Raw genomic sequence first — 27643 nt, 5'->3', positions numbered from 1 at the left:
CTATAAATTGAAGTGTATCCTTTCCGTTGATAACAAATTCAAGAGGAGATTATTCTTTCATTGTTTTATTAACTCGACGACATTTAATCACGAGATATTACACTGGATAAAATTTCATACAATAAGTTATTTTAGGACGTTTCGATTAAGAAAGGTATACAAAAGATATAAATAGTCTTCTTCAACGATCGGATCGATTTAGTTCTTTGATTCCATATCCGCAATAGCCTCAGGTATTTCCTATAGTTAATGGTTTAAATTCATAAATATTAAATTACGTGCAATCACAATCAGCAGACACAAACGCGCAACGAGTGAGTTAAAGTTAAATCGAAAGTAAATGATTTTATCCGCGTAAAGTATAAAATATAAAAAAGTTGAAATATAAAAGTAACTTATTTGAAAAATTATCGAGACAAATAAGACTAGTCAATCAATTTGATCAAAGTTCAATCATCCGAGAAAGCGTACTTTCTATCGGTTTCTTGAAGTATTACTGGGTCGGAGGTCGTTCGAAGCTATTTCTTACGAGCCATTGACGCTCTTCTTCGACGAAGCCATTGCTTTCTGGCGGCTTCGATGTACTGCTGTTTGGCACGGGGTTCCATGAATTTCCAACGATATGCCGCGATCTTGGCGATCACGGAAGAGGAATGCTGTTTTCCGCAGGATTCGCGAAGACTTTGATAATAGTGTATAAAAGGATTGATAGATCGACATTTAACGATTGATTTTCCCTTAGAACTTTTATCCTTCATTATCAACGTCCCCTTTTTTTTCTTGTTCGTTGAATCCTGTTGTTGATTAGCGATAGATTTCTCGTTACCTTCGATCAATTGCATTATTATTCACGATATAATTTGATACTTTTGTTGGATATTTTAATGTGACAGATTTTCAATCAAACTGAACTTGACCTCGATTAATCGATCGTCAAATAAATGACGTAAGGATTTCGATAAACTCGATTTAATTTACGAGTTAGTATTACTCACATTGCACTACGAGTATCAGGAATATCTCGATTGCTTGGAAGACCATCCGAGGCTTCTTGATTGAATTTATTTCTTGCGTATGGATCCTCGCCAGCTCGCAAACCACCCCTCGAAACGTACCTGCAATAAAAACCCAATATTATAATTTATCCTCGCGAAACGCGTATCAGATATACATATGTGTATTTACATAAGTATGTATTGCGAGACCAGAGATATAATTCATAGTTACGATTGTGGATTAAACTTGCCGTTAAATGTTCTTTTTTGTAAACGTTGTATTAAATACCGCGCGCAAAAGCCGTACGCGTTTGTAGTATACAGTAACGTGGTCGATGAATTTAGTTGCGAAAATAATTTCGAGAGTTGCGACAGGTTTTGTTTATGCTAGTATTTTACCCCGAATGTTATCTAGGTTAAATTTATTTCATTTGGAGAACGAGAGAGAGATATATAGATTTTATATTTTATATTATATTAATTATTTAACTTATCCATTTAATCGTTGACCATATGATTTACTCACTCGAATTTGTACATTTAGTTTGAATTTTCTGATCACGAAAATACTGTAATTCTTTCCTCGTAAACATAGGTTTGACATATATCAGAGGAAAACTGAAATCTTACCCTTGCTCGTCGAAATAATTCCACGTAACTCTTGGATCGGGTGTAGGAGCAGGTAGTAGTTCGGACGACATCACAATGGCGGTACCATCTGGGTCCATGTAACCACCGGAATTTCCGGCGGAGAGGGCCAAGGATGCGGGTTCCTTCAGTCGCAATGCTCTGTTTTCGTTCTATAATAAAATAAAATGGTACGTCAGAACGTATCGAACTAATGCGATAGTAGCTCGCGTTTTCGATAATACGATAGATGATGAAAAGCTAAAGCAAACTCGCGGCAACTCTTCAGACTCGAGGGTGACGTTAGTGTATCGATATCTATGATCGGTAGCTGCTAAGTCAATACGGGAGAGCGAACATTCCATAGCGGAGAATAGCATTGTGCGGAAAATGGATGTTAGAGTATATATAGGTCATTGAATTTCGTATATCGGGATTCCCTTGAGACGTGTTCTCTGTTTGTCTTCGAGAACACCTACGATATCTATAGTTATACATATATATATATAAGGGTACGTACATATACTATATTTGTAGTATGTCTGATACAAAATGAATCTACGTCTTGACTTATTCTCGTTGGATAATTCATTTGACAAGAAAATTCCTCTCTCAAAAATTTCCTCTTAACGTTTCGTATGGAAATGTTAACAAAATTATCAATACGATTACGAATTCTTTTCTTCGATTTCACCTTCTTTCGAGATCATCCAAAATGTGAATAAAAAGAGAGATATGCACACACATATATATATGTATATTGAGATAAAGAGGACGAACGAAGTGTGAAATAACTTGGCAAGAGAGTGATGAAATATTTATTCACGGCCCAGGAATCGTATTAAATCGGAAACGCAGCCGGTTCGACCGTGCGCAGCAAGCTGTTGCATCCGGTTCCACGTGACGTTCGGAATCAGAGTGCGCTCCGTTGGATAAAACTGGATAAACTTCGAGACCCAACGAAACTTCGAACGAGCCGATGATTCTTCTTCGTCTCGCTCGTCGAATAAAAACTCTGAATCATATGGCTTCTTAAAAGCTTTTCCGTTAGAACGAGAAAATTATACAAGCTCTGGATCGTAAAACTTTCCATCTTGTCGACGATAATCATCCCTACCGATGATAAAGAGACACAAAAGATTTTCCGTTACTTATCTCGATTAACATTATACAGAAAAATTGTAATGGTAAGAAAAAACGTAAAGGTAGTTTTAACGATTAAGGGGTTATACGCAGTTGCGTGGCTCAAAAAAGACGTCTTTTTATGAATTTTTTATAGAAAATGTTTTAACTTGTCAATAATAAGTGATAATAATTCAAATAGAGCCAACTTTTGAGAATACAATAGCACGTCGATTATGTAAAAATATTAATCTGAACCGCTCCTGTAGATGATTTCCTGAACGTCCTTTAAAAAAAGACGTTTGGCGGTGATCTCCAGTTCGGCCGTTTTGATTAACCGAAATAAAAAGAAATAGTGGATTCTTTTAAAGGATAGATTAATGCAGGTATTAAACGGAAGGAATATTAAAAATTTTGATTTTTGACAAAATGGCGTCTATCTGAAAAAAGTTTTTGTTTTTGACTAAAATTTTCGCTCTAAATTGTAAAAAAAAATTGTAATAAATTTTTTAAAAATTAATCCTTCTACTTAATACCTGAGGAATATATCTAAGAATATTGTGTAAAAATATAAGACAAATCGGTTGAAAATACCGTTTTGAGAAAAACGCGTTTAAAGTTTCAAAGAAACGTTTACACATAGTTAAAAGTTTTTGTTTGCAGCTTACATGAAGTGAAGAATATTTGCCGAATCGATTTGAAATTTTCAGAGAATATACTTAAATATATGTACATTCCGAAAATGCAAAAAAAAATAGATTTTTTTAAAATTCTAACTGCGTATAACCCCTTAAACGATTAACGTTTCTAGAGTTTTGGTTCATTAATGTTTCTAAAGATCATGTTGAAAGTAGTAATATTTATTAGTGAAGGCATAATGAAGCACACCCTCGTGCTTGCTAACGGAAAATAGTGTGTACGCTCGATTAAGTACACCGCGGTCTTGAACGTGCATTAATTCGTCATTGTCGCGCGACGACGCTTTCGTGTTTGCGCCTCGTTACAGCAGAGTGCAATTTGGTGCAGCTGGCTGTTGTCGGATTCGTCGGTTCGCGTCGGTCGGCTAACGACGTTAATTGAGATAATTCGACAACGTATCCGAGTGCTACGCGCATCGCCTTCCACGGTTATCGCTTATCGATCGACTAAACTTCGGCCTAGAACTTTCAGTAGCTTGATACACCGTCAGCCTGGTTACTTATCCCTTACGCGCTAATGATCATACGTTCGCAGTTATGCTAATACAAAATTTACACTTATACTTTCTATAAAAATCTCTTTCATTTAACTTTGATTTGAGCCGTTTATTTTGAAAGTGGCCTAAGACCATTTATACTTAAATTGAGATATTTAAGGGTTTGCGTTTCAATGCAATTAAAAATATACGTACAGAATACCAATGAGTTATGCTGCTTAAGTGTATCTAAAGGTGTTCAATTTACAATTCCTATTAAAATAATGGCAATTATTAAGTAAATAATATGTGTTTTCTTAGCAAGAATGGAGTTAGGCCACTTTCAAAATTAACAACCAGATTTGTTATAAAATTTGAAAGAACCGAAGTCCATTCAACATAATTTAAGATGCTTCAAATTGAGAAGAAACAATACTCGTTTTATTTTACATACCTTTGTAACACTTTAAAAACATAAATTATGCGATTGAAAATATTTTTTACAAAAATAAATTACAAAACAATTTTCTACTCATCTACATTTTGTGTATGTGAAAGAGATTTAAAGAAATCATGATGATCCGGTGGTATATCGTAATAAGTCAATTATGTCCTTGAATTTTGCGGTTGTAATTTGTCTTATATTTTTATACAATGGTGTCAATACAATATTTTCGAACTTTCTTGGTCTACCCCGACGTGGTAATAAATCCAGGACTTTCAAATTTTCGTTCTCATTCATTGATATCTTATAGAAAATTTGATACGGTTCATTTTTGACAAAACCCATCCAACATATTTTTAACCAGTTTATTGGTTCTCCATTAGAATCCTTTACCCTTTTAAAAATTGCGTCTTCTAATAATTTTGTTCATACAAAATCTTCTTATCTCATTTCACGTACAAAAAAGTTATTATCTTTCCGATACTTTTTGATAATATTGTAATAATCTCGGGGTACAAACGGTAAATTATTTTTTTTTAATGTCATTTCTACCACACCAAAATCTCTATCATTTGGTAAAAACGAATGTCCTGATATTAAAAATCAATGATAAATATCTTAATTTAAGTGTAAATGGACTTAGGCCACTTTCAAAATAAACAACCAGATTTGTTATAAAATTTGAAAGAACCGAAGTCCATTCAACATAATTTAAGATGCTTCAAATTGAGGAAAAACAATACTCATTTTATTTTACATACCTTTATAACACTTTAAAAACATCAATTATGCGATTGAAAATATTTTTTACAAACATAAATTACAAAACAATTTTCTACTCATCTACATTTTGTGTATGTGAAAGGGATTTAAAGAAATCACGATGTTCCGGTGGTATATATCGTAATAAGTCAATTATGTCCTTGAATTTTGCAGTTGTAATTTGTCTTATATTTTTATACAGTGGTGTCAATACAATATTTTCGAAGTTTCTTGGTCTACCCCGACGTAGTAATAAATTCAGGGCTTTCAAATTTTCGTTATCATTCATTGATGTCTTATAGAAAATTTGATACGGTTCATTTTTGACAAAACCCATCCAAAATATTTTTAACCAGTTTATTGGTCCTCCATTAGAATCCTTTACCCTTTTAAAAATTGCGTCTTCTAATAATTTTGTTGATACAAAATCTTCTTGTCTCATTTCACGTACAAAAAAGTTATTATCTTTCCGATACTTTTTGATAATATTGTAATAATCTCGGGGGACAAACGGTAAATTATTTTTTTTTAATGCCATTTTTACCACACCAAAATCTCTATCATTTGGTAAAAACGAATTTCCTGATATTAAAAATCAATGATAAATATCTTAACTTAAGTGTAAATGGACTTAGGCCACTTTCAAAATAAACGGCTCAGTTATTCAACTAACTCTGAAAACTTATGTGTCCGGAATGACCGTATTTACTCGGAATATAAGTAACCTTAAATGCTTTATTGATAGATAATTTAAAGTTGTACATGTAATCATGGGTAACCGGAAATAATTTTCAAATGGAGTTAGGCCACTTTCAAAATAAACGGCTCATTTATATCTCAATAATGTTCTAGTCACTAAGTGTTCATTATTTCTGATTTATTTCTACTTGATTTTTCTGTTATTATTGAAATTATACAAACGACAAGAATAATTAGTTAATTTGTCAATTATTTGGATTCCTTTTCGTTTATTCGACTGGTCCAAGAGAGCAGAGTGCCCTTTCTAGATCCCCTTTATCATTCGGTTGATCAATGTCCCCATTATCTTGGTTTGAACGAATGAACGTTGACGAAGATAATGGGTGAAAGGGTTCGATTGTGAAACTAAATCGCTCGCTCATGCGAAAGCAATTAGCTAAAGGACCCTAACTCTAGCTCCAGAGTGACCAGTCAATCCCTGTATACAGAGGATTCTTGCGGTTAACGGGCAGCTTGTCCTCCGTCACTCTCTTTACGGTTTGCCGCAATTACATACCAGGAGCATCAGAATGCTTCGTTACTGATTTAATATTTATCTTCAATTTGTTTTAGCTTTATTTAAACTATTAGATAAAAAAGATACGTCAAATTATCGATACTTATGTTAGATAAAAACACAGAGTGAACCTTCCTTCCATCGAGATTAGTTGAACAAAGAATAAATGGAGAAAGAGAAACATAGGGTAAATAGATAAAATAAAGGAAGTCGGTATTAGAGTAGAGAAGAAAGAAGTTTGGAGTAGGGATTATAAGAAGAGGTAGCTCCTTAATCTTTCAGCAATTCCCTTAATTAACCGACAACAATAGCGAAGTGCTCGTTCGATCCTGCAGAGAATCCGCAATGCCAACGATGCCGAGCTTCGCATTTACTTCCATTGCCAGAGAGATTCTACACCGCTCAAATCTATCCTTAGAGATCGTTTGCTTTTGAATGATGTCTTGAATTTCTACCTATCTATCGAACGTTCAATAATATTTTATGATCAATTTTTTCTTCAAAGAATTTCTATTCCAAAGATATATTTTTCAGAGTTCTACAGAGTTTTGTATTTTCTTCATAATTCAAGTTGAAAGATCTAATACGTGTTGCTTTTTGAATCTTTTTATTTATAGACTATTGTCTAAGCATTGTCTATTGTTTTAAACATTTCCGCGTGAGAATATTATTTCCATAAAATTTCTTGTTAATCTAGGAGTGTAGGTATCAATCCATAATTATAAATTAAATTGCAATTATTAATATTAATTAATATTTTTAAATTAATAAATTATTATTAATAAATTATATATTAATATTTATTAATAATAATTATTATTATTATTATATTATATATTATATTTATTATTATTATATGATTTATATTATATTATTATATATTATATTATTATAATAATTAATAAATTACATATTAATATTTATTAATAATAATAATAAATTAATTAATAAATATATATTGCATATATTGTATACATGTATATATATATAAGGCTCTTTGCCAGGCTCTTCCTGCATAACTTGAGTTCTTCTTCCGAATCGAGAAACGTAGTCTATTTGATATCGGGGACATCGATGTCTGATAAGGCATCTTGGACGGGATCGTAGCTATTTCTTCTTTGAAAAAGCCAAGTTGAATCATTCGCTCCGTATTCTTCTGCCAACGTCAATCGCGATTCTGGCTGGCATCGACCTGGCCGATAAAATAGGAATTTCGTCGAGTGGATCGGTTCGAATCGTTTCTTGTTAGGAGAAGTCTATTTTCTTTTCATTTGCAGGAGATAAAGTTTCGAACGATATTTACTTGAATAATGTTAAAGAAACAAATTCAATGGGGGTAGGATAAAAAGGTTGAAACTAAGTGATCTTTTTCGTGTTTCCTTCGTGGTTCAAACTAATGTAAATTTAGCACCGAAACACCGTTCTCTTTCCAATGTTTCTTCTTTCTTTACGCTTGCGATGTATCGAACTTTTCTTCGAACGTAGTAATAATACTTTTTTTCTTACTTACATTTGTCAGGAAACGTGAGGAAAGTTTATACTAGGGGACCGTTTTCCCCTAGTTTTTACTAGGGGACCGTGGAATCCTCTATTCCGATTGTTCCTACTCTCGTCAAAAGACGATACTCTTTCTAAACTCGTGTCTTCGTTCGTTACTCGGATCACAAGTAAGTCTAACAAATCTCTTTCACTCGATCGAATTGAGCGGGCTCGAGCTAAATGTTCCTCTAGACGAAAAAGAAAAGGATCTCTCCTACTTCGGGAAGATAATTTCTAAGTTGCGTCTGCTGTGGACGTCTTCGTCAAGTTGGATCCGAACGAAAGGTTACTCTCTCTCTCTCCCTCTTTTCGATAGAAGATTCATCAGAAAGGATTATCGAGGATCCTTCTGGGAGAATAGCGAAGCATCAACTCGGAATCCTCTTGGAAACGATCTCGTTGCACTCGGAGCTTTGAGGTAACGTTAATGACGAAGCTTTTCTTGAAAATAAATGGGATGAACGATAGCGTTACTCTTAGAATCAGTTGCCGGAAGAACATTTCTTTCCTTCCTTCTTTCTTTATTTTTCTTTCTTTCTTTCTTTCCTTCCTTCCTTCCTTCCTTCCTTCCTTCGAGTCATCGAAGGATCGAATGGCATCTCTTATCGAGCCAGAGTATTCGTTCTTAAGTGCGCTCGAAGGATAGATTGATTTTGATGGATGGAGATTACTCCCAAAGACTAAGCCCGAGAGGGACGATTTTAATCTTTAAGAGATGAGAAATTGTTGCATTTTTCTCTCTTTTTCTTTTTTCCAAAAGACTAAATGAATGATTTCCTACGAATATAATACTAGCTCGTATATTTAACGCGCTATTAACATTTTTACGCGAAGTATTATTTATTTTATTTTATTTATTTTATTTATTTTAATTATTTATTTATTTTTTTATTTATATTATATTTATTTATTATATATTTTTTATTTATATTTTATTATAATATTTTATTGACCCTAGAGCCTAGGCTCCCTAAAGGCCATTAATTACAGTGTAGTACAATGTAATGTATAGATAAAACAAAACGGAAATGAAAATTATGTAATTATTATTAAACTTATCATTATATTAGTAGTAACGCACAGTAAGTAGATAAATGTAAAAAGAAAATAGTAAATAATAAATAAAAGTATAATGGTTCTATAATAGTAGTATAGTAGTATTGGTTCAAAGCAATAAACATATGGTTAAAAAAAAACAAAACAAAAATTAAATTCAATTCAATCGTAAGTCACAAAACACGCTGAATATCTCTATCAATAAAGTAGGTATAACATCTTAACCTGAATTCTTTATAGTCACTTAGAGCTACGATATATTCCGGTAGTTGATTCCAAGTACGAACAGCCGTAACCAAAAATGATCTGTCATAAGTCCTGGTTCTTGCATAAGGTAAACATAATACATCCAACTGTCTGACAGCACGACCACGAACAGAAGTAAGAATACTAAAGTTCGTTCTTAATATTTTGTCGTGCTGAAGACGCAACATTTTGTATATTATGCAAGCCATTAAGAAATCACGTCGATCTTGTAAAGTCAACCATCCTAAAACTCTTCTAAACGGAGTAGTATGCTGATATCGTTGCAAACGAAAGATAAAGCGAATACAAGCGTTAAACTTTCTTTGTAATTTAGTTTGTAATGTTCCTGAGATGTTTGTATAAGCTGCTGAACAATAATCAAAGATTGGTAATATTAAGGTGGCAACTAATCTTTTACGCATAGTCGTATTAAACAAATGATTGTTCATTTTCAATCGGGACAAGCAACTCATTGCTTGATTACTAATCAACATGACTTGTTGATGCCAAGACAAAGTATCATCCAAAATAAATCCTAAGTATTTAATTGATCGGACGTAATCAATAACTACTTGATCTACATTGATTTTCTGAGCATTAATAAATACAGAGTTGTTAACATGTTGAAGACTTCCAAAAATTATAGTCTTTGTTTTATAAGCATTTAGTTTAAGGGAATTCCTCGTAATTATGACAGTGAATTATGTCAACGAATTAAACAACACATTATTTTATATCTTTTTTAATTGCTATTACATTATTATATGTTACTACTATATCAAGAATTTTTCAGCTTTTTTTAAAACGTAAACGATCGGCTTGTGAATTGTGAATTGTCCGGGTTGAGATGATATCTGCTAGAATATTCCTCACAAATATAAGCATGGAAAACCTAGAACGACCACCATTGAGACGAGATAATAAAAAAAGACAAAAGGAGAGGAAGAAAGAAAGAAAGGAAGGAAGGAAAGAAGGAAGGAAGGAAGGGAAGAAGGGAAGATGAATATCGCACGTATCGAAAATCGAAGACTCGTTTCGGTTTTAGATCTTCCCGTACGATCCTTCTTGCACTAGCAATGCTTTCAATCAGGAATTTCGACAGTTTTGGCGATGAAACTGAATAGTAAAGCGTCTTCGTCGTGTCAGACAATATCACGGTTCGTTCCTTTTCTATGGGAAAACGAAATTGTTCTCATAAACATTATAGAAATTTTTTTACCATAGTACTTCATGATTGTTTATTTACTTAAATAATCTTCTTACACTCTGTTACAAGGCAATTCTTTCCAATTGACAATTTCATCCCCTTTTTTCGTCGTAGGATGACATAAAAGGGAAAGTTTGAAAAAAATTTCGCGTAGAAAAAAGTCGGCGTTTAAAGTACAGGGAAATTCGCTTTCCCATTCGCAAATAGGAGGAACAAAAATGTTCTTCGCGAATCGAGAGAACGCCCGAAGCGATGCTTCTTTTCCGCGAGAACCGTAGAAACGTTTTCGAGTAGGTAACTACTGAAACGCGAACGTTTCTCTCCTCTTTTCTGAAAAGTCTATAACGCGGAAAAAAGCTTCCCGCCACGTTCCGCTCAATTCTGTACTGCAAAATGGACTTAAACCTTTCAATTTTGTTTTATTCTTCTTCTTCTTCTACTTTTCTTTTATTTTTCCCGAAATTCGCATTACTCGGAGAAAAATATACTTAAATAAGTAAACAGACCGTCCTAGGGAATTCTTGCAATTGCAACAGTCGTGTTTGAGTTGATTGAAAGTATGTTGGGCAGAATGCCAGATTCTTTTGATATCCTAGAAATGTTTCATCCGTTTTTCGCATCGAGAAATTTCCAGCTCGTGTACTCGGATAGAGAAAGGGGGAGGAGATTTGGTAGAATCGGTGCTCCTCCAATCATAACCAACGATAACGAACCACGGAGAACATTAGACGATAACTCTACGTTCATTAGAGATCCTTGCGAAATACGTGGCCCGATAGGAATAGGTACATAGGTACAAGGGTCTATAGATTTGCGTTGCGCAAACAGTACTCGGTTGTCTATCGAAGGTGCAGAGACTACGTAGAAAGCTTCTCTTCGAATGTCCCAGGTGCAGTCGAACGTGTATCGTCGAATCGATCATATGCAGTGTCTATACCACCTCCTTCTCTATCTTGCCCTTCGATTTGATTTGCATTCGACCCCTTCAAATGCATTCTATACAATCTATTATTTCCTCTTTCTCTCGCTAATGTTTCATTTTAGTTAAGAGAAAAGTTAAATACTAAGTCGTACATTAATTAGAAAATAATTAACCTCGGCAATTTCCCGCGTCCTTAATTAGTGAAAGAAGCAATTAAAGAATGAATTAGAGAAGAAGTAGTAGTAGTAGTAGAAGAACGAGAAGAAAACGGAGCTTTCGTTATCGAACTTTATATCAGGTGTAAATTTGGACGAGAAGGAAACACACACACACACATAGAGAGAGAGAGAGAGGGGGGGTATACTTGGCCGGTATACTTGCAGTAGTTATGCGGACTCGAGCTAGAGCCCGGATCCGGTAACTTTCCATCTGATATCAAGTCAACTGGCGCTTCCTCGGACGTCCTTGATTCTGGTATGATTATCACACTCTCCCTGTTCTTATGCACCGCCCAACATTCTCGTTAATGGCATTTGCCTAGGCAAGAGAAAGACAGAGATAGATAAATAAAGAAGAGGAGAATTCGCAATGCTCGATAATCGGCTCGTTTATCGGATACTTTTTTAATGACTCGAACCGATAACGAGAAATACATAATTCCAGTGGGTTTCGCACAGTTTTGTTGATCTTTCTCAATCGATCGAGTGTAAAGTAAAATAAACATTGTTAATGGGATTCAAAAGTATAACAGAATCGAAGGTACAACGTTCGAGCTTATTTCGAGCTTTTGGTGTATTGCTATACCATGGATATGATTTAAATGTTGGTAATAAGATCAAATTACACTTTGGTAAACTGAAGGCAATATTCAGTTGAATCAAATCTTTTCTATCTGGCATGAAAGACACATGCATGCATTTGTTATATACGAGATACTTTTGAATATTTTGCAAGATGAATTTAATCGAAGTTTTCTAGCGTTAAATCGTTGGAGAATTTTTGCGGAAAACGCAAACTAGTAACAGTTCAAAACACGAAGGAGATACTTTTCTTTCGTTGCAACAACAAAGTTAAATTTTATATTTGTTTTGTCTTTTTTAAGAGTACCCCATACTCCGTAAAAAATAAAAGCGTATAATACTTTTGTAAAAACTCTTCAGTAAAATCCCCTTTGTAAATTGTACATGGCTGGTAGCACGGAATGCAAACGATGAAAAATGTAAGTAACTCTTCTCAACGTGGTACTTAATAATTCTACCTTGAATTTCTTAATTGTACAACGGGTTTGCTTTAATATCAACGAGAAACGAGGATATCATCGAGGGATATTTTGGTTTGTTTATAAATTCGCGTCTGAAACACGAAGTTTCTCTCCTTTGAAGGATTCACTTGTGTTAGTTAGAAATAAACTCAACTCATCCATAATGTATCGCGTACTTTCTCTATCCGTGCTGCTATGCGCAGTAACGCATTTCATGCATTTTCTTCATAATTTTCTAGCTGTGAATTAAACCTGTAAAATGTCTCCGGCGTATTTGTAACTGCAAACTCGAAAAAAAAAACAGAAAAAATATACTTGAAGTTTCCAGGTTGTAACGAACCCTTCCTTCCACCAAGAGAAAGAAGAAAACTTTGCGACTTATTTTTCTTTTTTTCGTCAACTCGTAGAAGATGATACGAGGGGAAGTTCCAAGGAGAACTTCAAAATCGTCCAAGTGCAAAACTATCCTCTCTCGAACTCCTATAAAATGTTATTTCTCTCCTCTACGAGCTATGGAAGCTATTGACGTTATTTTTATGATAATTGTTCCCACATCCTACATCTCTATTTCATTATCGTCGTTATACCGTGTCGCGAGTACTTACGCACACTCACACACGCACACATACAACATAATTCGTATTCGCGTATAGGACTTTTGTGCTCATTAATTGCAAAAGTTAAGAAAGTTTAGAACCTTTTGGCTTTCGTATATACCCTATAGAATATATTCGCGAACGAATAAATGATCATACTTTAAACGTTTGCGAGTTTCTCGACAAAAAAGAGAAACAAAAAAAAATACATTGTTTATTAACAACGAAACTCCAGTTTTCAACACATTTAAAAGGACATTCGTTTCGTTCGAATACGAAAAGAAAAAAAAAAGGCATTCGGCATCTCTTTTATCGGATGAATAAACCGCTGCCCTTCTCGAGTACGTCACTAGAGAATGAATGGTCGTTTGGGAACGAGTAAGCGCCTAACCGAGGGAGTATATCGTTGGAAAAGGCTGAAAACTTGATTGAGAATTATTATCAGAGAAGCATCGAATCTCTCTTGCACCGTTAATATCAGTTACCCTAAAGAATACTGTAAAATAAACTTTATTGATATCAGTTGTTTTTCATTATATTCAATTTTCTTGAAATATAATACTAATTCAATTGATTTTTTCATTACTGACAAATTTCTGTCGCAGATCTTTCTTTTATATATATGTAATGAAATAAATTTCATTAATTCAAATTTGGTATAAATTGTCTGTAACGCATAGGGGGGATTCACGCGTGATTGAATAGCGGATTGTTGTATTTTATTGTGATAAAAACTAAATAAAAAGATAGTAAGGAATATAATTGAGGAAGCGATATTAATAAACCTTAAATGTCGTTTCTTTGTATTTGCAGGTGGGATATTAATTGTAATCGTTTTATTATTAGGTATCATAGATATAATTGTAAATAATACTTCAAATAAAATAAACTTAGTATTTGCAGAGAAACAATTTGCGGTTTACCTTAAAACTCCTCAATAATATATATAAAACGACATTTAAGGTTTATTAATATCGCTTCCTAATAAGATAATTGAATTATAAAATAAAATGTGTGATTAGGTTAGTAGTAACTCGTCGTATAATATTTTTCTATCGAATATCGAGATCTAAGAAGATTCTTTATAGAAAATCGATCGGTTGCAACGTCGATTTCGAAGTGCAACGCGATCTGTAATGCTCGTCACGTATATCCTAGGTATTGATAGCACCGACACGAATTTACTCTCGTACAACGATACGTAGCACACTTCCTGTATCGCAGGATGCTATCAAATATTCAACGACCAACGTAGGTCAGCCACGAGGTCTCCTCGGCTTTTCGATGGATTTTAAGCGTATCCATTCGACCGCTGAAGCGAGAATACAAATTTCAGAACATTTCACGCTTGGACAAACACCGAAATGCATTTGAGCGTACCACTAATTGTAAGCTAATTATGTTGGTAATGAGGAGAATAAATTCTACCCTCAATATGCTTCGTTAACCTGGATCCATCTTTAAGACGAATAGCAGCATACGCCTGGGATCGTTTTCTTTTACACGGTACGTTCATTAATTTTCCAGTTTTAATCGTTTTGCTCTAGAGCTCGACGGTTAATCGTGTCACCGACACTCGATTTTTTATTTACGTTTCGTCAAGAGTCTTATTTTCGGCTTTTAGTATCTCTGGAATAAGAAAGAAGTGTAAAATATATATACCTAACGTCAAATTTAAAGTACAAATTTTCTTTTTATCCTTTAATTGAAAATATAATAGAAAATAAAATACTTCTTCCATTGACGTATACAGTTGAACAAGTTGATAATAAATTATCGCAATATAACGCATTATTAAGCAACTCGTCCTATCTTTTTATTAAACTTTGCAAAAACTTGCTCAAAAATAAGTTCCATTTAGGATTCTTTAGAGTCAAGAGTATTTTTCGGCTTTTAGTATCTCTGGAATAAGAAAGAAGTGTAAAATATATATATACCTAACATCAAATTTAAAGTACAGATTTTCTTTTTATCCATTAATTGAAAATATAATTGAAAATAAAATACTTCTTCCATTGACGTATCCAGTTGAACAAGTTGATAATAAATTATCGCAATATAACGCATTATTAAGCAACTCGTCCTATCTTTTTATTAAACTTTGCAAAAACTTGCTCAAAAATAAGTTCCATTTAGGATTCTTTAGAGTCAAGAGTCTTTTTTTCGGCTTTTAGTATCTCTGGAATAAGAAAGAAGTGTAAAATATATATACCTAACATCAAATTTAAAGTACAGATTTTTTTTTTATCCATTAATTGAAAATATAATTGAAAATAAAATACTTCTTCCATTGACGTATCCAGTTGAACAAGTTGATAATAAATTATCGCAATATAACGCATTATTAAGCAACTCGTCCTATCTTTTTATTAAACTTTGCAAAAACTTGCTCAAAAATAAGTTCCATTTAGGATTCTTTAGAGTCAAGAGTATTTTTTTCGGCTTTTAGTATCTCTGGAATAAGAAAGAAGTGTAAAATATATATACCTAACATCAAATTTAAAGTACAGATTTTTTTTTTATCCTTTAATTGAAAATATAATAGAAAATAAAATACTTCTTCCATTGACGTATCCAGTTGAACAAGTTGATAATAAATTATCGCGAAATAACGCATTATTAAGCAACTCGTCCCATCTTTTTATTAAACTTTGCAAAAACTTGCTCAAAAATAAGTTCCATTTAGGATTCTTTAGAGTCAAGAGTCTTTTTTCGGCTTTTAGTATCTCTGGAATAAGAAAGAAGTGTAAAATATATATATACCTAACATCAAATTTAAAGTACAAATTTTTTTTTATCCTTTAATTGAAAATATAATAGAAAATAAAATACTTCTTCCATTGACGTATCCAGTTGAACAAGTTGATAATAAATTATCGCAATATAACGCATTATTAAGCAACTCATTCCATCTTTTTATTAAACTTTGCAAAAACTTGCTCAAAAATAAGTTCCATTTAGGATTCTTTAGAGTCAAGAGTCTTTTTTTCGGCTTTTAGTATCTCTGGAATAAGAAAGAAGTGTAAAATATATACCTAACATCAAATTTAAAGTACAGATTTTCTTTTTATCCATTAATTGAAAATATAATTGAAAATAAAATACTTCTTCCATTGACGTATCCAGTTGAACAAGTTGATAATAAATTATCGCAATATAACGCATTATTAAGCAACTCGTCCTATCATTTTATTAAACTTTGCAAAAACTTGCTCAAAAATAAGTTCCATTTAGGATTCTTTAGAGTCAAAAGTATTTTTTGGCTTTTAGTATCTCTGGAATAAGAAATAAGTGTAAAATATATATATACCTAACATCAAATTTAAAGTACAGATTTTTTTTTTATCCATTAATTGAAAATATAATTGAAAATAAAATACTTCTTCCATTGACGTATCCAGTTGAACAAGTTGATAATAAATTATCGCAATATAACGCATTATTACGCAACTCGTCCTATCTTTTTATTAAATTTTGCAAAAACTAGCTCAAAAATAAGTTCCATTTAGGATTTTTTAGAGTCAAGAGAATTTTTTTCGGCTTTTAGTATCTCTGGAATAAGAAAGAAGTGTAAAATATATACCTAACATCAAATTTAAAGTACAAATTTTTTTTTATCCTTTAATTGAAAATATAATAGAAAATAAAATACTCCTTCCATTGACGTATCCAGTTGAACAAGTTGATAATAAATTATCGCAATATAACTCATTATTAAGCAACTCGTCCCATCTTTTTATTAAACTTTGCAAAAACTTGCTCAAAAATAAGTTCCATTTAGGATTCTTTAGATACTTCGTGCTCGACGATGAGACGATATTTCATCGCTTTCTCTGGTCGATGTAATATTGTTGTCCTTCGAGGTACTAAAGGGTATGCTTTTATATATATATATAATCTATGCTCGAAATTTTCATCACTTCGTTTTAGACTTGTCGGATTGTTGAGTTTATATTAACTTCACTGACAGCGCATTAAAGTGAATTTTTCTTTCGTTGAGAATATTTCTTGCCTTTTTTTTTCCTTTCCACATTTTCTTTCTCTCCCGAGTTGATGTCACGATACCTTTTCTAATTTCCTCGGGGAAGATAAATTTAGTTTATTCGTAAAATGAAACTCGTATTGCGTATGTACTTATATAACGAATACATTCCAGCAAGTATTATCTTTTCTATTCATTTTCATATTTCGGATAAGTCATTTTTTTATATTAACGAAAAGTATTACTGTAAGGATTTTATTGAGCAAGCTCTTTAAAACGATATTTCTTCTATCATTGTATGATTTTCCGTTTTTCAGATACACGTTTTTAAGATACACGTTTTTAAGATACACGTTTTTAAGATACACGTCCGTGCTTTCCGAGCTCCTGTCAAGATCTCTCGATCAACAATTCGTTGCCTGGAAACGGCCTCACGTCCTTTTTCCAGGGACGGCTCAAAACAGGGTCGTAACAATATATTTGCAATTGACAATTAATAATTTTCAAAAAACACGTGTTATTTACAACAATTTCCGTACGCAAGTGGCCATATGAAGTATAATATAATATAAATAAGTGTCCTCGAGATCTAAGAATTTATGTAGGTCACTGTGTCAATATCCTTGTCTCAAAGAAATTATATGGGTCAGTGGATCAATGTAAACAACTATTATTTATATAGGAGTATCTGCGAAACTAAAAATCGCATAGAAGTTTCCAATAATATTTATTTTCAAGAGAATATTTTTGTTCTATTTTTATAATGCATTAATAACAATTAATGAACATCTAATCAATGTAAACAACCATTATTTATATAGGAGTATCTGCGAAACTAAAAATCGCATAGAAGTTTCCAATAATATTTATTTTCAAGAGAATATTTTTGTTCTATTTTAATAATGCATTAATAACAATTAATGAGCATGTAAATGTATGGATGTAGATGAAGGTACGTAGCTACCTTGGAATAATATCATGGAGTGAGTATAACTAAAGAAAATATTATTTTCCGTAGATCATTTGAAAAAAGTCATAAACCTTTTAATAAATTGTAGGATCTCGTTTGTGATTTACGTTAGAAATAAAAGTAGAAACGTGAAATAGGAAAAATAAAGCAAGGAAGGAAGAAAGAAAGAAATAGAAATTCATTCGTCTCCCTTTCGTTTTTCCACTTGTTTTCTACTTTTCGAGGATCTTTCTATGGGAGCTCTGGCGCACACAGAATCCAAGGTAGTCGAGTAAAGGAGGAGGAGAAGGAGGAGGAGGAGGAGGAGGAAGATCGTTTTCGATTCATGGTCCGCACACTCTGGTATTTTCTTAATACACAACCGACACCTGAAGTATTGCAGGGGTGGAAATAATTGAAACTGTGGGTAGATGGAGTAGAGGAGTCGCCGGGTAAAAGAATATACTTTTCAAGAGAATATATTGGATTTCACAGGAGTCGCAACGCGAGAGGCACGTTACACGGAATAAATTACCGACATGCGATTTTATTTCCTTTTTTTCTTTTTTTTTTTTGTTCTTTTTTTTTTTTCTTTCCCAGTAGTAGTCATGCTTTTATCTCAACGTCGAGGTTCTCCCGTTTCTCGGAATATCGGCAATGTAAATGCAAAATATACAGTTTCGAAATAACAGCTGCTCTAGCGTAATAAAATCGAACGCTTCCATTTCTAAATCTTTTTCGAAACGAGAAGAAATAAGGAAGAGTTTCTATATCCCATCGCATTGCTTTGCGAGGTAGTCATTAGAAATCACTTTAAAGGTCAAAGGAATGGACGTTGTCGAAAAGCAAGAAGCATCGAAGAGAGAGGGGCTTTTAGGCGACAGGAGGACACTTAAAAGCTTCGTCGAGAAATGATCTATAGACTTATCGAGGATCGATGGGCTATGATCCAGAATAGACGAGAAGCTTTTAGATCCAAAAACGAGAGATCTTCGTGTTCGACTGGGTAGAGTAAAGTGCTCTTTAAAATCTAGCCATTTATTTTAGCGAAGATACTTAAAGATAATTAAAACGAATGATCGATCAAGAACATTGAAGGGAACAAAGTTGGAAAGACTGATAGGGTAAGGCAAAGGACAGCAGTAACAAAGGGTAAGAACAAGACTAACATAAACGCCTTTACTTCTATGATTCGTATCCCTTGTATAGGCACGGGGTGACTATGTACTTCGTATTCTCCGTTCTACTATGAACGATCGTGAAATACCCTCCTTCCATTCTCAGAATCCTAGTACGGAGAGCTTCTGGACTGTCTGGAGAGTATAATGGAACTTCCTGACATTTCGAAAGCACGGTGTGTTCGGCCTTTGTTCCAGACGTAAGAGAATGTCATCCCTTATTGCGACTACCCTTCGGCATCGGCCATTTCCTCTCGCGAGAGAACATCGAGCAAATCTCTCTCTCTCTCTCTCTCTCTCCCTCTCTCTTCGATCGAATGCGACTTTGGCATGAGAAAGAGGGGAGGATTCCATCCCGAACGTTATCGGAATGCAAGAATTTATTCCCGAACATTTCATCGAGTGGTAGCCGGACATTTTCTCTCTTTAACCGAAATAGTCGGTCGCTTCTTAACGCTGACGACGCGACATGACGTCGTCTAATTTCTATTCCTCCTTCTCCTCGGATTGTCATTGTCATTGTCCCTCGTTGAGACGTTTAATCGAATTTAAGCTGTCAAGATTGTAGACACCTTCGAAAACGTATTTTTCACGAATTTCTACATTTTCCTCTTTAAAACGTATACGAGCGTCTGTTTTTCTTAATTAACAATATCGAATTCCATAGGATATTTGAGCCGTTTATTTTGAAAGTGGCCTAACTCCATTTTTCAATTATTTCCGGTTACCCATGATTACATGTAAAATTTCAAATTATCTATCAATAAAGCATTTAAAGTTACTTATATTCCGAGTAAATACGGTCATTCTGGACACATAAGTTTTCAGAGTTAGTTGAATAACTGAGCCGTTTATTTTGAAAGCGGCCTAACTCCATTTACACTTAAATTAAGATATTTATCATTGATTTTTAATATCAGGACATTCGTTTTTACCAAATGATAGAGATTTTGGTGTGGTAGAAATGGCATTAAAAAAAAATAATTTACCGTTTGTCCCCCGAGATTATTACAATATTATCAAAAAGTATCGGAAAGATAATAACTTTTTTGTACGTGAAATGAGACAAGAAGATTTTGTATTAACAAAATTATTAGAAGACGCAATTTTTAAAAGGGTAAAGGATTCTAATGGAGAACCAATAAACTGGTTAAAAATATGTTGGATGGGTTTTGTCAAAAATGAACCGTATCAAATTTTCTATAAGACATCAATGAATGAGAACGAAAATTTGAAAGTCCTGAATTTATTAGCACGTCGGGGTAGACCAAGAAAGTTCGAAAATATTGTATTGACACCACTGTATAAAAATATAAGACAAATTACAACCGCAAAATTTAAGGACATAATTGACTTATTACGATATATACCACCGGAACATCGTGATTTCTTTAAATCCCTTTCACATACACAAAATGTAGATGAGTAGAAAATTGTTTTGTAATTTATGTTTGTAAAAAATATTTTCAATCGCATAATTGATGTTTTTAAAGTGTTATAAAGGTATGTAAAATAAAACGAGTATTGTTTTTTCTCAATTTGAAGCATCTTAAATTATGTTGAATGGACTTCGGTTCCTTCAAATTTTATAACAAATCTGGTTGTTAATTTAGAAAATGACCTAACTTCATTCTTGGTAAGAAAACGCATATTATTTACTTAATAATTGCCATTATTTTAATAGGAATTGTAAATTGAACACCTTTAGATACACTTAAGCAGCATAACTCATTGGTATTCTGTACGTATATGTTTAATTGCATTGAAACGCAAACCCTTAAATATCTCAATTTAAGTATAAATGGTTTTAGGCCACTTTCAAAATAAACGGCTCAAATCAAAGTTAAATTAAAGAAATTTTTATAGAAAGTACAAGTATAAATTTTGTATTAGCATAACTGCGAACGTATGATATATAAATATAAGACAAATTACAACTGCAAAATTTAAGGACATAATTGACTTATTACGATATATACCACCGGAACATCATGATTTCTTTAAATCCCTTTCACATACACAAAATGTAGATGAGTAGAAAATTGTTTTGTAATTTATGTTTGTAAAAAATATTTTCAATCGCATAATTGATGTTTTTAAAGTGTTATAAAGGTATGTAAAATAAAACGAGTACTGTTTCTTCTCAATTTGAAGCATCTTAAATTATGTTGAATGGACTTCGGTTCCTTCAAATTTTATAACAAATCTGGTTGTTAATTTTGAAAGTGGCCTAACTCCATTCTTGGTAAGAAAACGCATATTATTTACTTAATAATTGCCATTATTTTAATAGGAATTGTAAATTGAACACCTTTAGATACACTTAAGCAGCATAACTCATTGGTATTCTGTACGTATATTTTGAATTGCATTGAAACGCAAACCCTTAAATATCTCAATTTAAGTATAAATGGTTTTAGGCCACTTTCAAAATAAACGGCTCAAATCAAAGTTAAATTAAAGAAATTTTTATAGATAGTACAAGTATAAATTTTGTATTAGCATAACTGCGAACGTATGATATATAAATATAAGACAAATTACAACTGCAAAATTTAAGGACATAATTGACTTATTACGATATATACCACCGGAACATCATGATTTCTTTAAGTCCCTTTCACATACACAAAATGTAGATGAGTAGAAAATTGTTTTGTAATTTACGTTTGTAAAAAATATTTTCAGTCGCATAATTTATGTTTTTAAAGTGTTATAAAGGTATGTAAAATAAAATGAGTATTGTTTTTTCTCAATTTGAAGCATCTTAAATTATGTTGAATGGACTTCGGTTCCTTCAAATTTTATAACAAATCTGGTTGTTAATTTTGAAAGTGGCCTAACTCCATTCTTGGTAAGAAAACGCATATTATTTACTTAATAATTGCCATTATTTTAATAGGAATTGTAAATTGAACACCTTTAGATACACTTAAGCAGCATAACTCATTGGTATTCTGTACGTATATGTTTAATTGCATTGAAACGCAAACCCTTAGATATCTCAATTTAAGTATAAATGATCTTAGGCCACTTTCAAAATAAACGGCTCATTTAATGAATGAAAGGAAATTAAAAAGAAAAAAGAGAAAGATGAATAAATCCTACTTATGGATTAGTAATTTGACGCTGCGAAGAGACTTATGCATTATCCAAACGCATTACAGTAATATAATCAAATCTAATCCTTTTTCCACATCTTTAACCATCTTATGGCATTTAAATAGATTTAAAGATTAATGTTACATGTTATTGAGTTCAAGGCTAACATCCACTTTATTCGCTACGAAATTTGCTCGTTAGTTTAAGCAACTTAGATTTAGAATATTTTCGAAACTATTAAATAACTATTATGCACAAGTGAAAATGTTACTTTAAGAATAAGTTTTGGAAAGATCTTTGAAACGTCGTTCCACTTTTCTCAACGTCAGGCTAGGTAATCAAAATCTAAAGGAGGAAGAGAAGATTCGGGGATGGAAAAGCTATCTCGCGAAATGACGATTCCAAGTGGCACGCGACTACGCGTCTGTACACATTGATATCCTCCAGGGATTAATTAAGCCGCGGTTGCTTCTCGCGAGGCACTCTTGCGAAATAATTCCTTCGGATGTATTAAAAAGCTTCTCTTGAGCCTGACGCGTCTTTGTCACGTCGTGAAATACTAATTCATTTGTACAAATTAATTGTACAGTCGGATGTGTGTCGGGTCTTTATCAATCTGTTGATTAATCGTTGAACAAATCACGTTTTATTAGATAAAAATAGAAGGAGGCTTTCTCGATAAGCACGTAGCATTAGGAAAAGAAATCCCACCCTTTTCTCTTCTGAGAACTTTCTACTTTCTTGCATGGAAATCGATAAAACGGCTACCAAAGAATGCGACTTCTTTTACACTCGGCTTAAGCCCTTCGACTTTTCTTCTTCTTTCTTTCTTTCTTTCTTCCTCTTTCTCTTACCCCCTTCTTATTTTTCATTGTCTCCTTTGTAAGAGAAAAAAGAAGCTAGAGAGAGATTCAAGACGCGCGACTTCTATGAATCCAAACGACGAAACTCGCGTTGCATACTCGTTTTATATTCTGCGATTCGAGTCTAACCTTCGATTCTTTTCAATCCTTTGTCCCTTCTCCTTGCAACCCTTCTTCTCGATCTAATATTGTTCGGAATGGTTGATTTAAAAAAGAACAAAAAATACGAACAAATATGTAGATGCAAAGAAAAAGTAAAAGGAAAGAAAGCGTAGTGGAAAGTGTTAAGATCAAAATCATAAACGAATCGTAAATAATGTAACATAGTAGAGTCGATGGTACGTTGTGATGGTTTTTCGCTTTTAATGGGATTTCGGGAATACCGATCGACGATCCTGTCCGCAATGTCGTTAAGCGGGTAGCGCGCTACTGCATCCGCGGTTGCTGATGCAAGGGGGTTGATAGGGGTCGATAGGGGTGAAACGATAGTGGGGGTCGTTCTCCGCTGGATGGCTGGAGAAACCTCGGCAGGGGTTGCGCCATTGTTCCGAAATAATCGGAGACAACGAGGTGAACTAGGAAGACTATGTGATTCTGAGTTCGAATGAAATGAAGCGAGTCACGAAAACGATATGTTGCTGTGAAAGAAAAGCAGATCTTTCACTAATTTATTTCTCGTCCCGGGGTATACAAAGCTCGCACGATTATCTTTCAATTGCAGTGATTAATCTTACTCTCTGTCTCTAAAATGCAGTGAAACGTAAAAAGTTCAACACGCATGATAATTATAATTAATGAAATTATGATATAAATTAACGATAACGTATAACTATAAACGCGACAAACGAGAAAAGAGCAACGAATGTGCAACCGTCGAATGGATTTGATTCGAAAAGCGATAGGAAAATAAAAAAGGGTAGATATTTTGTTGTATTCGCAGGAGGAGACGAGGTGCGCACGTGCACGAGCACGTTCGATTGTTTCGAAATAATCGGAGACAACGAAGCAACCGTTCGAAATGGAGCGCGTTCTGAAACGTACGGGGGCTACGATAACAACGTGTGCCTTTTATCCCATCGGAGCTGTTCGCGCAAAAGCTACGATATCCGGATAATCCGTTCGATGCATGCACGTTAGCCTCCCCCGGCTTCGGGGAGGGCTGCTGAATGGGAGAAAAAAAAAGATTCACATGAGAAACCGGTTGAAAATTTTCGCCTGGCTATGCGTGTTTCTCGCGAATAGAGCTACGTATCCGGTGAATAAGCACGAAAAGCGAATTGGTCTATCTTTCTATCTCGTTTCCGATGGAACACTGACTTTTGTCTTTTCTCGCCTCTCTTTCTCTTCTATTTTTGTATTATTTTGGCCAATCAACTTTTCATCCAGATTCGACGCTTTTCTCGATGTATATTTTAATTACGATACACGACGTAGTTTGTCCATTTATTCTGAATATTTATTCAAGGTAGATGCATCCAGATTTTTGTTATCGTTGACAAATAGAAAGTAAACAACAAACGTATCCTATATCTTTAGAGAATAAAATTGCAGATTTAGTAGAATTTTCTGTGTATCTGGGAGATGTTGTTCCGTTTTGAGCAAAGTTTAGATTCTCACCAATAGCACCTATATTGTACGAACCGTGCTGCAAATTTCTCTCAGTTCAGCCGATCGATCAAAATGATCTGTTTCGCTTCATCAAACTGTCGCTACGCATACAAGCTCGCGGCTTAATCTCTATGTGTATATCAAGCAACGTCAGACCTATTTGCCGATGTCAATGGCTTACAATCGGTTTTGCGTTCGCCGACATCGACGTAGCGAGAGGATTAAGAAGCTTTTCCAGATTAAATCGAATCGTTCCTTTATAATAATTCTTATTTCAATCCAATATATCCGTCGAATTTCATATCGCAATCCTCAATTGTAAACTGATCAAATTTAAATCTGGCAAATAATTTCTAAGTCCGGACGAACTTGAAATATTATTTGCGAATGGAAAAAAAAAAAAGAAGGAAAAAAAGAATCATCGTATCAAAAGTAGAAAAATTTCGCTATACATTTTTGTTACCGTATCTGTAACAATGGATAAAAAATAAATGGTGATCGATGTTTGACGGAGAAAAAATGACAGAATTAAAAAATATTCGAAGCAATCAAGTGTAAGCCATGAACGAGAATTGCATAACTTCGGCAGAATAAATCGTTTCAGTTCGAAAAGATCAAAGTACGATCCTTTTGAAAGGCAGCAAAACTTGTTTTTATTCGACTCTCTCTCTCTCTCTCTCTCTCTCTGATTTTTTTTTTTTTTTTTTTAATTGCAGTCGCATCGATTCGTTCGTTAAAAAATAGTCCGCGCAATTTTACAATAGCTGAATGTAGGATCGCGAGCAATTTAACGGACGGCAGGATATTCGTTCGCTTTTTTCACCTTGTGCATGTTCTTTTTCTCCCTCGAGGAAAATCGGCGGTTAGCTTAAGCCGTAACAGAGCCGCGTGAATGCGGCCATTGTCTATCGTTGAGCGTGAAGAGGAAAAACGAGACCGAGAACGAAAACCGGAGAGAAAGAGCCAAAGAAAGAGAAAGAGAGAGAGAGAGAAATGGATTGAAGATCTGTGTTACAAAACCAAGGACGTGTTACTTGAACCGTGCTTTCATGAAATAACTTCGTTAAAATAGTTTTCGATCTTCCTCGCTTCCGTTAACAACGTCGATGATTCCGAATGGCGAACAAACCGTGAAAATTCGAAACGAATGAACGAACGAACGAACAGACGGAATAAAATCGATCGATTGTCGGATATATTTGACATTTGATTTGTACCTAACTGATTTTTTTTTGTTTTTTTCCATTAATTTATCTTCCTTTTCTAACCAGGGGATATATAATTGCGTTATAAAGCTTAACGAAAAAAAAAAGAAATTGCAAACAATCATTTCCAACACAATCGTTGCATTGTTTTCCATAAATGCTTGTGCCAATTTGCGATTAGTAGCGGGATGCACCGGAGAGTATAAGCAAGAGTATGCGCGGAGCAATTTAGCTGAATGTACCGTTGAATGTTGTTCCAACTTGTGTTACATACCGCAGAATCGTGCACGTCGATCAATGTCTCTAACAATGAACGAACTAAAACCATCGATGCGCTGCAAATGGTTTGTATCGTTTAACAAAAAAAAACCTACAAGAAAATAGCAAGGAAAAATTAATTGTTCGGATAAATGCGCACTTTCAAGATATAATATTTTGCAACATTTATATTCTTGAGCAAGCAACGCGATTAAAAACACCAAACGATATCGCTTTAAAAACGAGGAAAATTCATGAAATGCAACTTGGCGCGGCGAGTCGATGAAAAACACGTGTTTTTAATAGATGCATCATGTAAGAGTAGGTGTATTCGTTGGCCTATATAAATTCTTTGAATTCTTCTCGACGTTCAACGCACTTTCGTATACATTCTTCATTTGTTAAAGTTGATGTAACAAAATAAAAATTCCATGAAAAATCACTGACATATAAGGTAAAAGCCCCCTCGGTTGGCCAGGCCCCCTCTATTGGCCACTTTATGCCACAACAGTGATTATAAATTATATGCTGATGTGCACATGGTGACAGTTTTTTAAAAAAAAATTCTAATTTTAAAATATCATTGAAAGTAATTCGGATTATTTTAAAAATATATTTAAAAACGAAAAAAAATAAAGTTGTGCAAGATTTCTGTTTTTGGATGGTTTCTTGTTAAGTAAGATAAGGATACTGTGATTTTTATTAACCTATATATTTCATTTTTGACAATAGCAACCAAAATATTTTTTTTTCTGCAATTAACATAGCTTAAAATTATTATAGAAATTGAAAATTAAGTGATTTTTAATTATTCTCCATTAAAAATATGGTGGCCAAGCATGGAGACAGTATTATTGCCTCTGTTTTTATCATTAGCCAACTTATGGCTATTCGCTTTGAGGTTATATATTTGTACATAAAGTATTCAACTAGTTTTTTTAATACTAATGAGTAATTAATTTCTTTGTACACGAGTTTTGAATTATTCAATTTTGATTTATTTAATAAATTAGTTATTAATTAATTATTTATTTTAAATAGGAAACATGGCCAAATGAGGGGACATGCGTGGCCAAAAGAGGGAGAAAGTTGGCTAAAAATAGGGACATTGCAAATCTATGTTTTTTTTTTAATTTATTATTAAAATATTTATGAATAATTTGTCTTTTCTTTATTTTTATTCAAAGCTGAAAGCTCAAGCTTACAGGTTAAACCATTAGTTTAGATGTAAGTTATTTTATTGAATGAATATAATTTTTCTAAAAAAGAAAACGGCTTAACTGGCCAACCG

At 33.5% G+C, this 27643-nt stretch overlaps 1 protein-coding gene and 3 long non-coding RNA genes across 6 annotated transcripts in view; all 4 read right to left on the bottom strand.

The window, feature by feature from the left end:
* LOC122518465 (polypeptide N-acetylgalactosaminyltransferase 2) overlaps nucleotides 1-27643 on the bottom strand; it is a 121629-nt gene that overhangs the window by 26040 nt on the left and 67946 nt on the right. For 2 of the 3 annotated variants that reach the window (XM_043637407.1, XM_043637409.1), the window contains exons 2-3: nucleotides 1626-1795; nucleotides 996-1115 (exon numbers count right to left, since the gene is read on the bottom strand). In XM_043637407.1, coding sequence (XP_043493342.1) covers nucleotides 996-1115; nucleotides 1626-1795 — 290 coding nt within the window. Of the gene's footprint in view, nucleotides 1-995; nucleotides 1116-1625; nucleotides 1796-11731; nucleotides 11829-27643 lie in introns of those variants that run through there. The other variant, XM_043637408.1, reaches the window with a different exon arrangement.
* LOC122518468 lies at nucleotides 50-984 on the bottom strand. The gene is made up of 2 exons (XR_006304081.1): nucleotides 472-984; nucleotides 50-240 (listed from the first exon to the last, which is right to left on the bottom strand). It is a non-coding gene; the product is annotated as an uncharacterized LOC122518468 (long non-coding RNA).
* On the bottom strand, nucleotides 15032-15700 carry LOC122518466. The gene is made up of 3 exons (XR_006304080.1): nucleotides 15490-15700; nucleotides 15215-15386; nucleotides 15032-15109 (listed from the first exon to the last, which is right to left on the bottom strand). It is a non-coding gene; the product is annotated as an uncharacterized LOC122518466 (long non-coding RNA).
* On the bottom strand, nucleotides 16133-16390 carry LOC122518469. Its single transcript, XR_006304082.1, has 2 exons — nucleotides 16313-16390; nucleotides 16133-16211 (listed from the first exon to the last, which is right to left on the bottom strand). It is a non-coding gene; the product is annotated as an uncharacterized LOC122518469 (long non-coding RNA).

This window comes from Polistes fuscatus, unplaced genomic scaffold (assembly GCF_010416935.1).
Source record: "Polistes fuscatus isolate 324 unplaced genomic scaffold, CU_Pfus_HIC Scaffold25, whole genome shotgun sequence".
Lineage (NCBI taxonomy): Eukaryota > Metazoa > Arthropoda > Insecta > Hymenoptera > Vespidae > Polistes > Polistes fuscatus.
This window is presented reverse-complemented; position numbering and strand designations above follow the sequence as displayed.